Source organism: Haliotis rubra, unplaced genomic scaffold (genome assembly GCF_003918875.1).
Source record: "Haliotis rubra isolate DU_JTF1 unplaced genomic scaffold, ASM391887v1 Scf163, whole genome shotgun sequence".
In the NCBI taxonomy this organism is placed as follows: Eukaryota; Metazoa; Mollusca; class Gastropoda; order Lepetellida; family Haliotidae; genus Haliotis; species Haliotis rubra.
This window is the reverse complement of record NW_025765592.1, coordinates 1268482-1286890: the sequence shown is the minus strand read 5'-3', so window position 1 is coordinate 1286890 and position 18409 is coordinate 1268482. Positions and strand designations below refer to the sequence as shown.

At 41.5% G+C, this 18409-nt stretch overlaps 1 protein-coding gene across 1 annotated transcript in view; it reads left to right on the top strand.

The window, feature by feature from the left end:
• LOC124271750 overlaps positions 1–18409 on the top strand; it is a 387369-nt gene that overhangs the window by 55114 nt on the left and 313846 nt on the right. The window contains exon 7 of the mRNA XM_046706916.1: positions 17478–17682. Coding sequence (XP_046562872.1) covers positions 17478–17682 — 205 coding nt within the window. The remainder of the gene's footprint in view (positions 1–17477; positions 17683–18409) is intronic.

Genomic DNA, 18409 nt, shown 5'->3' with positions numbered 1-18409 from the left:
AACATTCATTACACATCAAACATAATGAATGGTTTGCTGTACATGTAAATATAATCTGCACCTGGATATGAATGAATATCCAAATTAAAGTACATGTATTATAGAATTCAAAGAGTGACACTATACTAAATTATTATATTCCATAAACTTGCAGTTGAATCCCCCCCCAAATATTTATGAAGATGGGCGCGCCTATATTTATACTGAATGCAAACGAGGTTCATAAGATTACAGATGTGCATGTATGCATAAACATTAGGATAGGGGTGTGACTCCAAAAAACAGGTTGTCCAACGATATAACAGCGCATGTTTATTTTACACTTGTCATGGGACAAACCTTTCCAGCTTGATATGCATTCTGCTGGAGGTTGTTATTTCAAGGTCAAAAGAGGAGCTCAATTATCTTCATTACTATAGTCTGATTGAATGATTATACGCATGTGTATCGATACCATAACTGATATACTATCCAGCTTTTATTGACGATGGATCAATAGAGACTGAGTTCATTGATACACGTGATAATTAACCCGGATCAGATAATTACAGAGATAGAATACAATAGTTTTTTACACAATGATCATGTAAATTGCATACAAAAATGACAATTCAAATAACTATGAAACTTTCAACAGCTTGAACCAAAATGTTAAAATACCTTTATATGGTTTAAATGTAATAACTTGTGATATTACTTCTATATATGTCTAAGAATTTTGAATTACCAGCTGTGTTTTGTAATAAACGTAGTAAAAGATTTCAGTGTTGTAATAACACTGACATGTACGTATATTTTGTGTCGATGCAAAGGCGTGAGTTATCACTTTATATTTGATTAGGTAACATTATCAACTTTAGATTATGAAAAAGAGTTACAATTCAGTAAGCTTTAAATTAGTAATTTATGTCTAATCTGTTCGAGCTTGGATGTATAATTATTTGTGTTTACGATTCATTATATGAAACATGACAACGTAATAATACCTTAAAAGTAAATTCAAAGTATTCTAATTTGTTTGAATTCTTTCTATGTCCTTGAAATTTCATATCTTGTTTCGTATTTAATAGGTAGTTCAAGAATATATTGTCTTCAATAACCTCTAAACCATTACATCTAATTCAGTCAATGTGCATAAAAAAGTATTTTAGTATCCCCTCCCAATAAAGAATACCAGACACCAAACACTTGCATCTGTAAAAGCATATCATAATCCCCTTTCTCACTGACATGTGTTCATTTACCAAACACTGTATAAGCCTGTGATAATGATTAGTAATTGTTATCAAAATACTCTAAATACTCCCTGTGATCAACACTAAAGGTAGCATCTCTGGTAAGAAATGCTAATCTTTGCTTAGTACTACTAAATTGGTCGAAATAATAGGTATATTGCAATAAATACTAAGGATGCACATGTGCATCACTTGCTGAATAAGATTTGCTTTGTATTGACGCACATATGCAGCTCTCGCTATGAGAATCAGCTGATATCTTGACACATATACGCATCACTGGCTGTGAGGACATGATGGCCTTAATGAGTTAAAAGAACTGCTTTGAGAAGAAGAAAGTTTAAAAGACTCTTCATTCCAAATATCACCCGCTACATCAACCGAAGTATCCAGAACAACTATCTCCTTCTGTCTGAGAGCAGTGATTTTAGGAGCCTATTAGGCAGCAGGACTGGATGCACCTGGAGTCTCCAGTCCTCACGAAATCAGAACCATTGCATCCACTTTAGGTCTACATGGCAACTGCTCCATCTCATCAATTATGGAAGGATGTTTCTGGAGATCAGACACTGTCTTCGCCAACCACTATATCAGAGACTTAACTACCGAGGATGTTTCCGAATACACCAGTTTGGGTCCTTAGTTGTGGTGCAACAGTTGACAGTTCCAGCTCGAAGATAGGTACTCACCCATAATCATGTAGACTCGTAGACGTCAGGTTACCGTTCCATAACCACGTACAGAGAGTCCATGCCCGTCTGTTTTACTAGATAAATCAGAGCATGAGTGATACGATTCAGTTTGGTTTATTCTCTATTAACATATGGATCGAACCAAGATAAGAGTGAATCTAATTCCTTGCGAGTCTTAAAAATCCACAAAATCTTACGATTTACTTCTTTTGTAATTCAAAGAAGGTGGTACCCCACTTTTTGCCGCAGTAATCTGAAGATTGAAGAGTTCCCAGGGGGTGGATTGAACAGTTTCTTGTAATCCAAATAGATGGCTGACCCACCACCTATTTGTTGGATTCAAGCAGTAACATATCAGTCAGGACAAGGAAAAATATGTATTTTGGGGGATAAGTCACATGGGTCACTGGCGTAGAGACAGGGAGAGGCCCATTTATGGTGAGCTATTTTTTACTGCTCATTAGGGAACAATAGGACATAGGTTTCCACTGTACCTCGGAAGAAAATGGAGATATAGCAATAATGAGTCAGGATAGTTATGAAATAACATTTTTATCTAAAAAAATACTTTTTTTTCCTTATCCTGACTCATGCTCTTTTGCTTGTCTTCTTCTTCTTGCGAACATAGTGGAACACTTGTATCTCCCTAATTGAAGCTCCCTTCAATGTAAAATCACTAATTAGTACTCACCACGAGTTGCCTCCCTCTTCCATTTGCGCGGGAAAGGAGGCGCCACCCTCTGGCCTCATGCTTCACTCTCTCCTTTTTCGCCCAGTGAGCAGGATGTGAGAGCGCCTGTGTCTCCCTACACACTATATCCTTTGATTATTCTTAGTTAGTTACCTCTTATAGTCTTCTATAGAGGTGTAGCTAGTATTCAACAATTATGTATTGATAATTAATCGTATTTCTGCTGTTTATTCACGGGACGCCGTGATTGTTCAGCAAGTTTACGTTAATGAAAATCTGTACTATTTGTAGATTACGTTTTTCTGCTGCTGATCCGCATTTAATATGCCCTAGCTGTACTACGCCATGTGCATTTTCTTCACGTTGCAGTTACTGTATTAATCTGTCTAATTCTGCATTTAACAAATATTATCTTTGCGTCTTGAGACGTGCAGCAGATAGGTCACGCAAACAAGGTTTAGCCATGGCCGATACATCGGAACCCCTCGCCAGTCAACTGCTGTCGGACGACCCCCTCCCGTCTGGTGTTCCGCTAGAGTTACCCTCGGAGGAGAGGCGTGGGACGCAGTCCACCGTCTCCATGAAGCGTCCTGCATCCCCAGACATCCCGTAGTCGCAGCCAAAGACTAAGAAGGCTTCGACATCATCTCATCGCAGACTCCGTACCCCCAGGGCAGCGTCTACCTCCAAGGGGAAATCGACGAAGTCTTCTAGAACCTTCTCAGCCGAGATTGTTCCCGCCGCAGAACTGGGCCTGTATGATGATCAGCCGATCATCATACCCGATCTACGCCACAAGAAACGACCGGTGTCAGCAACAGTGACGTCAGCGCAGATCTCCATGCAGCCTGATGTACCAACGCTGATGTCTGACGATTTTCCTGAGGGCCCCGTCGCTACCAACGCAGAGAGGGCACCGACTACATCTTCGCAGACCGTCCCAGACGACCTGATGCGGCAGATCATGAAGATGATGGAGGACCGATACAGACTGGAGGGACAACCAGCCCAGAGCCTGAGCCTTCGCGAAGGGTCCAACGTAGACGACACCCCAGAGGGACCCCCTGTCAACGTAGCGGCCACTACAAAGCCACAGACCACCTCGGCGAAGGACCCAGATGTACAGCCTTCGCGAAGGACTTCTAGATCGTCATCTACCTCGGACTCTGATGATCAACACTCACGAAGAGGCTCGAGAGAAGAAAGATCATCTCATCCCCGGACTCTGACCCGGACCCCCAGCCTTCGCGAAAGCCTTCGCGAAGGTCAAGTCGTCGCTCCCCAGGACCGGACTCAGATGAAGCTTCGCGAAGGTCTTCGCGAAGGGCACCAGTTACAGGCTCCAAGTCATCTTCGTCTAGAAGGTCATCGAGAGATTCCCCAAGAGCTTCGCGAAGCTATCAACTTTCACCACATAGATCTCCGCGAAGGTCACCATATAGACACATCTCGTCAGCCCGTTCACCAAGACGATCTCTCGCCGTTCTCCACGCCGATCACCTCGTCGTCCACCTCGCCGATCTCCTTGCAGGTCACCACACCGTTCTCCACACAAGTCTTCACGGAAGTCCCCAGTCAGGTCTCCGTTGACGTCACCCTGCACAGCGGTAGAAGCATACAGGTCACCATCGGAAGAGCATCAACCTCTTATCAGCGATCCCGTTATAGAAGAAGATCATCATTTTCTCCGACGCTGAAATACGCTATTGGATGGTTAACAACCTGGACCTATCTTCACCTTCCAAGAACGGTAATCCGGACCACACTTACCTTATGAGGGAGGACGATGCAGACACCATCAACCTACCTCCGATCGACCCGATTGCTACGGTTCCACAGAATCTGGACACAGCCTTTCATAAAGCCACGAAAGTCCAAGCGCCACACTTACCACAGTTCAACGCAAAGAAGTTCTCAACCCATAATATGGACCCCTTTTTCAAGGCACAAGAGATCGATGATAACTACAAAGTAATCAACGATGTCAAGAATAAGAACTATAAGATTGACGACCGCAAGCTGGTTCAGATCGAAACCATGACAAGGCGAATGTTCTTCGGCCTTAATAGATCTAGAACGATCAATGAGACTCTTATCACCAGATTTCGAGATTCGACATCTGAGGATGACAGAATGATCTACTCGGCCCTACTTATGCAGAAGAAGGACCAGCAGTTTCTAACGGATCATCTCACATCAGTCTCTGGAGCGCTAACTCTGGCTCGTCTTCAAGGCCTCCTCGCTTCCTGCAGTTGGGGTGAGCAGTTTACAGCTCCACTCTACACAGCCCCTGTGGTCTACGCCATCCATCTTCGACGGAGGAATAGATAAAGTCTCTAAGGAAGTCACCAAGGATTCTAGAGAAGTCCTTATGATAAAGTCGATGGACACGCTAGCCAGCGTCATCAGAGATATTCAGGGAAATCTAAATTCACTGGCTTACAGAAAGCACGGGATAGGAAGATGGCCAGCTCCAGGGGAAAAGATTCTTTTCGTCGCCCATATGGCAACTACAGAGGAGGATCAGGAAGAGGCAGGGCACCCAGAGGTTCCCGCAACTATAAACGTTGAAAGACAGGTCCGGAACGACTGGAGTCTTCCACCCCCAGCCGTTCCAGTACAACCGTCACAAGTGGGTGGATGCCTTCAACTGCACTGGGAGAACTGGGGAATGTTACAAGACCCATATGTCTCCAACATTCTTTAACACGGATATTGAATCCCACTACAGGCCACGCCTCCGCTGACAGTCAACCCTCACAAGTTCGACTTCCAGGCACAACAACTACCAAAGTTAAGAGAGGCTGTTACATCTCTCCTAACCAAGCAGGCCATAGAAGTACTAGATCAAGTAAACATCGAACCAGGCTTCTACTCCCCAGTTTTCCTAGTGCCCAAGAAAAACTCCAAGGAGAAATACAGACTCATTTACAACATGAGCACATTCAACAGAGATTATCTACGCAAACCGTCAACGTTTCGCATGATACATCTACCTCAACTACGGCACCTAATTCATCCCATGGACTACATGGCCAGTATAGATCTGCAGGATGCTTATCTACACATCCCGATACATCCCGAATCCAGGAAATACCTACGGTTTACACTAGACGGGCTGCATTATCAATGGAAAGTACTCCCATTTGGAATATCATCGGCCCCCTGGTTATTCACAAGAGTAACGAAACCTATCGTCACCTACCTACATCGTCTAGGGCTACACAGTGCGTTCTACCTCGACGACGGGATACAAGTAGATCAAGATCCACAGCGTCTCAAACTACAGTTAAACTTCATCATCAAGCTACTAACACAGCTAGGATGGTTAGTAAATCTACTCAAGTCGGACCTAGAACCTACGCAAGATCTGCAATTTCTAGGCATTCGATTTATCACGACACTGAACCGTATCATTGTACCAGAAGACCGATGGCTCAAGATCCAACAGACCATCCCACAAGCCTTACTCTCTCCGCTACCACTACGACAATGGTAGAGTCTGTTGGGTCTCCTCACGTCAGCCCAAGACATGACAGTCAGAGGCAGACTACAGTTACGTCCGTTACAGGTCTTCATCAACGCTCATCTCGACGACCTACAGCCATTCAGTCTACCGAAACACATCAGACCTCATCTACTATGGTGGACCAGGAGGTCGAATGTCTTCGAAGGCATTTATTTAACAGAGCCGGAATTCAAAACCCATCTCTTTGTAGACGCTCTCCAAGGTTGGGGAGCTCATCTCGCCAACCGGACGGCATCAGGGTTATGGAATCAGCAAGAAAGCAAGCTCCACATAAACATGCTAGAGATGAAAGCAGTAATCAACGCTTTATACTACATTGGAGCACCATTCTACAGAAGGCATCTGATGATTCACACCGACAACTCTACAGTGGCGTTTTATGTAAACAAACAAGGCTCAACGAGATAACTGAACCTATTGACTTTATGCTTTCAACTGTTCGATCTAATCGACGATCTCAACTTACATGTCAGAGCATGTCACATTCCCGGAGCCAAGAATGTACTAGCAGACGCACTCTCTCGGCCACATCTACCGTCACCGACAGAATGGATGCTCCATACAGAAATCTTTGCACAGATTATCAAGAAAATAGGAGCTCCGCTTAGTAGACCTATTAAGCCACTCGCTTCAACAATCAGCTAGCAACATTAGATCACCAGTCCCGATCCACAAGCGTGGGCAACGGACGCACTAAGCATATCCTGGAAGGCCTCAACGCGTCGCAGCGTTTCCGCCGCCAGCTTAATCCCACAAGTGTTACAGAAAATCAGACAAACACAGAGCCTCCAACTGATTTTGGTCGCTCTACTGGCCAGCTGTAGAACGTGGTTTCCCATTCTAATTCAAGAAATCGGGACAACCAACACTAGAGCTACCAAAGCTCGAATCTACTAATACATCCTCTCACCAAACAAGCGCACGGAAACCCAGAAGCATTCCAACTTCACATATGGACTGTATTAAAGTGTGTCTAAACAAGAGAGGTTATTCAGCCAGAGCGGCGAAAGCAGTCACGCTTGCTTTACACTATTCTACACGCAACTTGTACGACGACAAGTGGCACAGTTTTGAAACTTACGCAGCAAAAAAGGGATTTACAGCGAGAAATGCTACACATCCACAAGTGGCTGACTATCTGTGTTACCTACGACAAAATAAACATTTAAAAGGCTCGACATTGTCAACATATCTTGCCGCGCTTAGTTCTGTGATAACTATGAGAATGGGTGTCAAGTTAACCAAGACGCCAGAGTTTCTGGCCTTATTACGTGCATTCCGATTGGAGGATCAGAAACAGAAATTCCGCGCTCCAGCTTGGGATCTAAATATAGTGCTCCAACACCTCACAAGTGAGGCTTATGAACCACTGGAATCAACAACCTTTGAATTTCTCTCACAGAAAACATTGTTCCTGTTATCCTTAGCAACGGCAGCCAGGATGTCAGAATTTCACGCACTAGATTATGAGAGAATACGTTTTGACGACAATCAAAACATAGTGCACATGGGACTACGATGGGATTTCATCGCCAAGAATCAATTGCCAGGTCAACCAGACAGATTATTCCATGTTCCTGCACTCTCCTCAGTTCTTGGATCTCAAGATACGCTTGACCTATCTCTATGCCCAGTCAGAGCTCTCAAAATCTATCTACTACAATCCAAAACGAGGCGACGACATCTCAAGCGATTATTCATCCCTCTATCGACAGCGACTCAGACCGAAGTCTCTCGTACCACCATATCGATATGGATAAGAACTGTCATACTTCGACCCTCCAAGAGCATCTAATCCACATGAGATCAGAGCACTGGCTTCCACACTTGCTCTACACACGGTAACTGCTCATTAAATACCATTATGGAGGGCTGCTTTTGGAAATCCGACATGGTGTTTGCTAATCACTATCTGAGAGATATCACCACCGAGGATGTCTCAGGTATTCTGAATAAAATTGATATTTTATACTTATCCTGACTCATGAGGTAAGCCCTCCCATCCTCCCCACATAACACTTTGGATTTCCCTGTAAATTCAAGTGTTGGGCTCGCTATATCAGGAGAGAGTGAAGCATGAGGCCAGAGGGTGGCGCCTCCTTTCCCGCGCAAATGGAAGAGGGAGGCAACTCGTGGTGAGTACTAATTAGTGATTTTACATTGAAGGGAGCTTCAATTAGGAAGATACAAGTGTTCCACTATGTTTGCAAGAAGAAGAAGACAAGCAAAAGAGCATGAGTCAGGATAAGTATAAAATATCAATTTTATTCAGAAAATTACATATTTATAAAACTGAATATATATATATATATGCAGGAAGTGCAAAATTAAAATGATAAGTTAATTTTGAAATACTAATGGAAAGCTATATTTGGTGATGTTCAACACAGCATTGAGAGGATTACACTGAAAAGTTAACTGGATATCAGTCTGTAAAAGTACTAGGTGTGAAACCAACGAACAACAAAGAAAAGTGATGTAATTAACAGTTATATTAAAAAATTGACTAATCAATACAAAGGTATCACTGTGGCAGTACAAAACTTGTGTGGCTGTACAAATTCAGAGGTAATATAATACAAGAGCAGTGATTATAGCAATAAAGACAATGATGGTAATATTCACGATTGTAGGGGAAAAAATCAGGGAAAAAAGAATCAGCTTATAAAAAAGCTTACAGTCAGTATATTGTTAAGGGATTAACTGGCTTCGTACAAGCATGCTAGTATATGAATAGTTTACATATATATGTTTTTGTTTGATCAATCTGAAGAACAATGTAACATTTGACATAGTCATAACTAGTTGATATATTTGTGAAGAGTATTTTACCATTGTGGGGATATGGATGACTTTGTCTTCTTGTTAGGCTATTGTTCCTTCAGTAGAATAGAATAGAATAGAATAATACTTTAATGCCTTTTCAGGAATTTGTGTTACATCAGCAGAGCTACTGACACATCAGAGAGATACAAAACATATTTACATAAATTCATTGATTTAGGTATCTTCACATTTGTTTAAGAGAGATATGGTACTTGGAATAAAGGATGTACAGGCTCTCTTAGTTTTCACAATTGGAACTTTGTAGCGGCGGCCTGAAGGGAGGAGGTTGTATTCCGAATTTAAGTAGTGAGTACGGTCAGATATAATTTTGACTGCTTGATTCACGATTTGCTGCTCATATATTGATGATAAACATTCAAATCTGACTCCAGCGATTTTACTTGCAGTGTTAACAATTTTGTCTATTTTAGATTTGAGATGAACTGAGAGTGACCCGTACCAACAATGGAAGGAAAATGTTAAAATACTCTGAATAAATGCTGCATAAAAAGATGACATCACAGATGGGTTAACATTAAAAGATCTCATTTTACGCATGAGATGAAGACGTTTGTTGACACTTTTTGTATAGGGCTTCAGTGTTAGTGTTCCAGTTCAGCTTAGAGTCAATGAAGGTTCCCAGATACATATACTCCGACCCTGTCTCAATACATTCACCGTTGATTATCACTGGAAGCATTTCTGTGGGCTTACTCCGAAAGTCAATTATCAGTTCCTTTGTTTTTGTAACATTTAGAGTAAGTGGTTTTCTGTACACCAAGTCGTGAAATGATTAATGTCCTCTTTATACAGTTCTTCAGAATCAACTTTCAGTTAAACAGGTTGAATTCGAGCTTGCACAATCATTAGTGTAGAGGGTGAAGAGAACAGGAGATTTTTCACAGCCTTGTGATGCACCAGTGTTGGTGGTCCGTTTACTCGATAGAGCCCCGTTAACTTTCACGTACTGCTGTCTGTCCACAAGAAAGTTTTCGATCCACTTGATGAGGTATGAGTTAATGCCCATGTCTAACATTTTCTGTATCATGATATGTAGCTGGATAGTGTTGAACGAAGAGGATCCTGATGTATGACTTCGGTGTCTCTAGATGTTTATAGACATTATTAAGGAGTGACAGTGTGGCATCAACAACTCCTCTTCTTGACCTGTAGGCGAACTGAAGCGGGTCCAGTATGTCGGCAACTTCCTGTCGGAGATGTCCCAACAAGATGCGTTCCAGAGACTTCATTGCTATAGATGTGAGAGCAACTGGCCTGTAGTCATTTAGGTTGTGTCTTTTTAGGAATTGGTACAATTTATGATGTTTTTCAGACCAAAGGAATAATGTGTGTATTCACTGAGAATTGAAACAATCTAGTGAAAACTGCTTCAATTCAAAGGTCCATGAACAGTATGGCCAAATTCAAGGCCAAAAGGACTGACAAATAAAGACCCCTGAACTGACTCCTCCCTCACAGCAAACAACAAATAATTCCTTCATCCCAATCTTTCTCGGTCTCAAATTAGTAAACTTTTACTTGTCCTTATCATATTCTTAAGAGTATGATGAAATCTCAATGGAGCTCCCTGAGATTCAAAGTTATATGCATTAGACTCACCCTGGGATATGCCTAACTGATGCATAGCCTGTTGGAATACCTGCTGAAAGGCTCTTCAAAAGTTGGAAGGGGTTTCAATGGTGCAGGTGGTATTTTCTGATTTGGTTTGCCAACCATTTGACATACATGTCAGGTTTTGCAAAATTCAGCTACATCATGCAGCAAATTAAACCAAACGAAAAAGGACCAAATTTTGTCACAATTTTCATACACTAACAAATGACCTGGCTGTTTTTGCTATGAATTAGGAGGAACAATCTGAACAAGTAATAGCAACTGGAACTATGTCAGCTTCTTCTAAAGAGAATGCCCTATTGTCAAGAACTTTAAATTTTGGATCTTCTCCCTGTAACATAACCAACTGCTACCTTCCCAGAACTGCTTCTGTAACAGGCAAATTGTCAGAATTGTGAGGGCTCTCCCTTGAAAATTTAGACATGTCAAGAGAATGTTCCATGAAAGTGCCAACATAATCGTATCTTGGGGGGCATGGTAGGCAAGCTGTCTAAACGCCATCCTAGTGATCCAGCGAGCTTGAGGTGCAGGGATCGAGCCCACCTCTTTCAGTGTTGTCACAACCCCTAGTGTACAGTACACAACCTGTGCACTTAAAAGAACCCACGAATCCGTTGGTAAATAACCAGATGGTGGCCACATGAATACATACAAACACCTAGTTGCGGGTACAGCAACGTGCCGTAAAACTTGGACGAAGTACGGTGACTATGTGACCCAGTCCACCCAGCTGTGAATGGGTACCTCGTGAGGATGGGAAAGCCACAACAACTTGGCGCGCCTCATTCTCTTCCCACAGAGGTTACTCCTGTCATATCTTCCTACGTAACCTCTGTTCTAATACGGCCCTTTCATGGTGTGAGCGTTCAAGACTCGTGATTGGAGGCAATCAGATTTAGTTGTGCAATCAGCGACGTTGTTTCAAAAGTGATCATTCATAAGGCCTCGGTAATTTCCGTATGCTTCGAGAAAACTAAAACTAAACGTTTCTTCTAGACAGAACTCAGTCATGTTATGGTGGATCAGTGGCGTCTCCATCGCCCTCGTTGACAACGGACAAGCTAGCCATTAAACGTCTTGTGTGTAATATCAACACAAGTCCCCGGCAGATGGGGGATATTTGTGGCCCCACATTTGCTTGTATTAGTCAAGTTGAATCTAAGTCGATGTAACACGTGTTCTGATTGGATAGAAAGAAGGGAGAGAATTCGTGTTGCAATCTTTTGCGGCTAGGGGATTTTACGAGAACCGGGTAATATGGCCGTATTAGAACAGAGGTTCGTAGGAAGATATGACAAGTAACCTCTGTGGGAAGAGAATGGGCGCGCCTAGTCCCTGCAAGATTTGTATGCTCCCCAGAGAATTGAGATTGATAATACAATGTACCATTGAAATTGACATCCAATGATTGAGGGAAAAACATCGCCTTGAGCATGTACTAGTTTGCGTGAATATGTGTGCTACATAAATATCCTATGATATTAAAATAATAATAATAATAATCATTCCCAGGAATAAATTGCATAGCCTTAGTACAAGTAACAACACTGGAAGGAAGAATTCTGTATTTCCTTTTTAAGATCATGGGCTTAACAGTGGAACTTGTCTCCTTTAGCTGACACAAAACCTTAAATGACAAAAGTTATAAGTTCTACAATCACAACAAAGGACTTTCATAATTGGTCTACAAAAGCTAGCTCATCATTAGTCAAACCACAACACAGCTATGACTTGATATTCATTAAAGCACTGGGGAAGAATGACTGTCTACACTCAGAAATGATATGCCCTGACTTACGGCAATATGTACAAGTAGACTTTGACAAAAATCAAGAAGTATCTTTAGAATCAATGTGAGTACAGATTGACTTTTAGACAACAAACTCAGAACCTAAACCTTTGAAATGTTTGAACGAGAACTAGGAGACTGGTGTTGAACGAGAACTAGGAGACTGGACTACCCTTTTCTGGTTTATAACCCTATGAACTGCCTGAAAACCCTGACTGTCTAAGACTAACAATATAAGTTAGTGAAAAGTCATCCACCAAAATACCAGCCTGGTGCAACTGATCAACTTTATGCTCATTAAGTCCAAATGTCTATTGACACATACTGCTTAAAATCCTGAACCTAAACCTAGTGCTTCAAACTTGTCAAAATCATCATTGACCTCTTTAGAAGTACACCACCTTTTCTAAAAAAGTTTCCTTCTCCCTAGCAAGCTCAACAAAAGCAATACCATCCCTTTTCTTAGCAGACCTAAGCTTTTGCCTGAAAGCTTCAAGAACCAATTGATAGCCTTCAACACTGCGGACTTAACAGTCTGATATTCAGAACTCCCATCAATAGGTGAGGTGAGGTGGGATTGGGTTTAACGTCGTGCTTTAGAATATTTCGCTCATATGACGACGTGCATGCACATGTATGTGTGTGTGCGGCTGCTTGTACTAGCCCAGACTTAAGCTGGTTTTATAGTGCTAGCCCACTGAGATACCATGCCACAATGAAGCATGAATACCTCACTCAGGCACATTATACTAACTCCGAGCCAACCAGTCCTTGTTGTACCCATTAATGCCGAGCGCCAGGCAGGGACCAACAAGTACCATATTTTAACGTCTTTTGGTATGACGTGGTCGGGGATCGAACCCGCTACCTTCCGCTCTCCGGGCGGACACTCTAACCACTACATCACAGAGGCGGTCCCCATCAATAAGTTATGCAGAATGAGCTAATTCCCTGAATACACATTGCAACATTGTCCACTGATTTTCTGGGCATTTCTAATTGTTAGAAATCTGTTTAAAATGCAAGAAAACCTTTTCATCATCATGCTCAGAGAAATTTGCCTTGAGAGATCAAATTACCTATCACCTGTTGAGGTACTGTGAGAGGGATCAGTTTGTAATTCAAGTTGTTTCAGTTTAATTTCTTTAAATTATGTACGACTTGGAATATCTTAAGAACCGTTGATTAGATTTTTTTCATATTTAGTACCTAGGTTCATCACAGTATAAGAAAGGCCCCAGTCAGGTTTGGTGACCCCTTCATTTCAATCAGGGACTTTAACATTTTACTCTTGTCAGCGAGATATCACAAGAACCGTTTACTAAATTTTCTTCATATTCAACACCAAGCTTTATCTAGGGAAGGCGCAGGGCCCAGTCGATTTTGATGACCTTCACTTAATTTTCAAGGTCATGGTGACACTTTGAAGATGTCAGCATATTAACCTGCATGTTATGCTTGTCAGCGAGATACCTCAAGAACCATTAACTGGATTTTCTTCTTATTTGACACCAAGCTTCATCCAGGGAAGGCTCAGGGCCCATTCGATTTTGGTGACCTTACCTTAATTTTCAAGGTCACTTTGAAGATTTCATCATGTTAAATTGCATGTTAAGATAGTCAGCAAGATATCGCAAAAACCATTCACTGGAGTTTTTTCATATTTGACACCAAGCTTCATCTAATGAAGGTGCAGGGCCCAGTCAATTTTGGTGACCTTCACATAATTTTCAAGGTCACTGCCACACTTTGAAGATTTCAGCATGTTAACCTGAATTCACTGGATTTTCTTCATAGACTTTCAAACTTCCCTTGAATGTTTTTCAATAAGCAATTTCTTTAGTACCATTTCTGCATATATCATACACTATGACATTCATGTCAAGGTCAAAGTCAGTCTTAAAAATATTTGTGTGTTTGAACAACTAAAGAGCAATAGATGTTGACATTTAACTTTCATTACTTTTTAAGTTTGATTTGCCGTGGAGATTATGTCACCTTAGTGACAATGCTTGTTCAACTTCCAATTGTCTTATCCTTAATTCACTTTCCTCCTTTTCTTTTTCTGCTTCCTATCACATTTTTTTTCTTCTCAATTTCAATTTCTTTAGGCCAAATTTCCACTTCTAATTTTCTTCAGAGCCAAAATATCAGTCTTTTACTCAATTAAGTCCAAAGAAATATCCTCCAAAATGTCTTCCTGAACCAGGAATGGGATAAAAATCTTTGCAACATCGATCTTAAGCATACCAAATTTGATGTCAAATTTGGCCAATTCAACCAGTCAAGACATTTTGAGCACTGACATCTGTGCTGTAGAAAGTAGCCTAACAATTTAGTTTACATTAAACACTATATTGATTGTTGGTTTCTCTCAGTTTCAAATAATAAAATTTCAATTCAGAAATTTTGACAATTAAGTTTGTGATGTATTGAATTTCTGTTGTGGATGAGCGTCCAATTTCGGTCAATAAACAGGTGTAAAACCAGCAAACAGGAAAGAAATATGATATAATTAACAAATGCATTCTAAAATTGATTACATTTTCAAATCAATACAAAGGTATCAATGTGGCAGTACAAATTCAGAGGCAGTATAATTCAAGAGAAGTGATTAGATCAATCGAGATATTAATGGTAAGATTCACTCTCCAGCAATAGTACTCCAACTTGCAACTATAGCAAGCACTCTTGTCTTAATATAGCACAAAACTGCCCCTCACTGACCACTGACTCTACAGTCCGTTTGAGTCAGAAACAGGCCGATGAATTGCAAATTTTATCATTGTACATAATTGCCACATAAATATAAATAGTACACATGTTTATCATTTACTAATACCCAACAGCTTTCTTATATTTGAAAATTTTCTGGACTCCACCAAAACAGTTGTTTAAGAAACTATCATCATTGAAAACGCAAAAGTTGTTATCTGTCACGGCAGGGTGAAACCACAGAAACGGAACAGCCAGTCATGGCGGGGACATCTCAAAATCTATTCCGGGAGACCTGTCGGTTCCTCGTCCGTCGTAGTGTCATAGTCACGACTTAAAGGGATGACAAGTGGTGCCACAGTTGCCTGTTGTAAGCCATCCCAAGACCAGTAACCTTGTTCAATGATGTTAGCTACCTTGTTGACACAGTTTCAGTCGTGATTTTGTTAAGGGATTCCTTAACCAAAACCTCTACGTCACTTAATCTTAAAGTTGGGTTTTATCTGGCAACATCTCCTTTGACAATACCCAATATCATACCACCCAAAAAGTTGTTTAAGAAACTATCATCATTGAAAACGCAAAAGTTGTTATCTGTCGCGGCGGGGTGAAACTGCAGAAACGGAACAGCCACTATCTCGTCGTGCACGGGATACACATGCCTGATGAAAAATGAAGTTGAATGCTGACGTGAAACAGTTGATGATTAAAGTGTACGATTTTTTCCGTGCTGAAGCCAAAAGGGGCAAACCATTTTATGCCATTAATAAATTCTGTAAGCGGGCAGCAAAAGCTTTAGGAGTATCAGCAAGGGTACTGACAAATGTTCTGGAACACAAACATTGTGAGGGTGATGCGAAGCAGGTAGGGGTCGTGTCAAAATCACACAAATTAAAACATTTGGACAACTTTCAAAAGAACCTTGTAAGGCAGTCTATCAACAAGCTCTATTCTGAAAACAAATACATGTCGCTGTAAATTGTAAAAAAGCATTTGAAGCAAAAACACAACCTCAGAGTATCAAAGTACACACTCTGGTGACTTTTACACTCTTCCGGCTATCGTTATGAGAAAATTCGGGGGAGAATAGGCCAGTACTCTGTGAACAGCCCTGATATCGTTAAGCTTGAGAAATAATTTTCTCAGGGTTATAAAGAAGAAGCGCGTAGGAAGGGTTCGAGCCAGTGTACTTGGACGAGACCTTGGTCAATGCCTCGCACACTGCCAGCAGTCAGTGGGTACCCGATGGGGTGATAAGGGGTCACGTAGAAAGCTGCCTCTAGGGAAAGGAGAGAGACTAATCATTCTCCATGCTGGTTGCTCCAGCAAAGGCTTTCTCCCAGGCTGCGACTTGGTATTCAAGGCAAAGTCCACAGATAACAGAGACTACCATTCCGAGATGAATGGTGCGGTTTTCCTCGATTGGGTTAAAAACAAGTTGGTACCAGCTCTACCAGAGAAGTCTTTTATCGTAATGGACAATGCCCCATACCACAGCGTGCAGGACCCCGACAGTAAAGCCCCGACATCGAACAGTCGAAAAGGTGATATGATATCATGGCTCGACAAATTTCAGATCGCACGGCCTTCAAAGGCAACGAAGCCTCAGCTATATGAGATCATAAAACCCCACAAAGGTGAACCTTTCTACAAAGTTGACAGTTACATAAAAAGTTTAAGATTAAGTGACGTAGAGGTTTTGGTTAAGGAATCCCTTAACAAAATCACGACTGAAACTGTGTCAACAAGGTAGCTAACGTCATTGAACAAGGTTACTGGTCTCGGGATGGCTTACAACAGGCAACTGTGGCACCACTTGTCATCCCTTTAAGTCGTGACTATGACACTACGACGGACGAGGAACCGACAGGTCTCCCGGAATAGATTTTGAGATGTCCCCGCCATGACTGGCTGTTCCGTTTCTGTGGTTTCACCCTGCCGTGACAGATAACAACTTTTGCGTTTTCAATGATGATAGTTTCTTAAACAACTGTTTTGGTGGAGTCCAGAAAATTTTCAAATATAAGAAAGCTGTTGGGTATTAGTAAATGATAAACATGTGTACTATTTATATTTATGTGGCAATTTTGTACAATGATAAAATTTGCAATTCATCGGTCCGTTTCTAACTCAAACGGACTGTACAGGTAAAATGTATAACAGGTAAACTATTGTTGCAGAATGTATAACACTGCCTCATAAATGCAAATGTTGATGCTTCAAAACAGCCAAACACCAGAATATCAATGTTTCAAAAGCACACTATGTGCCTTGATATTTTTGCACAATGGTATAAATTGCATCTGCCACTCTATATATGAATCAAAGAATGTGAAGTAACATGATGTCTATATATTCATTCCAGTGTGTGACATATGTGGTGATCAAGAAGCCACAAAACTGTGCAGCAGTTGTGACTTTAAGCTGCTCTGTGCACAGTGTGATGAGATGTGGCACAAACATCCACGTCGTCAGAACCACAAGCGCGACCTCACCTCTCCTTCAAAGTCGAAACAGAATCCCTTGCAGGCTTCTGCCACCATTCAAGGACCATATGGCATACAAGCTAGGTGAGTACATAAGTTTTATGAATACAAAACCTCTTTGGGTTTATGCTTTTTGGTGTAAGTTTGTTGTGTGGAACGAGGTTGTCTCTCCTCCACCAAAATGCAGGGAAATGTTGGCATTTAAATCCTTGTGTGACCCATACCTTTGCTGCAAGAAGTGCTAATGTACTTTATTAACAGAAGTGTCCAAATGTGCTCAGTGTATGGGATAATTTTCCAAACCAAGGCCCCTCACACTGTCAGAGTGACCACCCCAGACTGATGACACATCTCAGCCTTCAGCAAGTCTTGAGTTCTTGAAAGATGAGCAGGAGAGCATGCAGGATGTTCTTGACAAACATGTAGATGTGGTATTGATCAGTCCAGCAGGTAGGAAGAAGTAAGTATCATATCTGGTAATTCAGATCTAATCCAGGGAACAGGAATCCACTTTACTCAGGATATAACACACAACCATGTGGTTTGGGAATGACCATGCGAGGTTACTTTATCAGTGGAATGGGCTGAAGATGACCACTGGACTTTGGATCCACAGATGGAATTGTATGTGGAGTGCAATTTATAGTGTCAAGTGCCTATGGTAAAGTTAAACAGGACAGACGTCCACTTTATCAAGATGCCATGAGTATGAGGATTCAGCCTGTGTGTTCGGAACCTAACTTACTGTCTTATCACCCAGTGACCCTGTTTTCAATGCAGAGCTGAGAGACAGTCTAACTTGTGTCCTGTT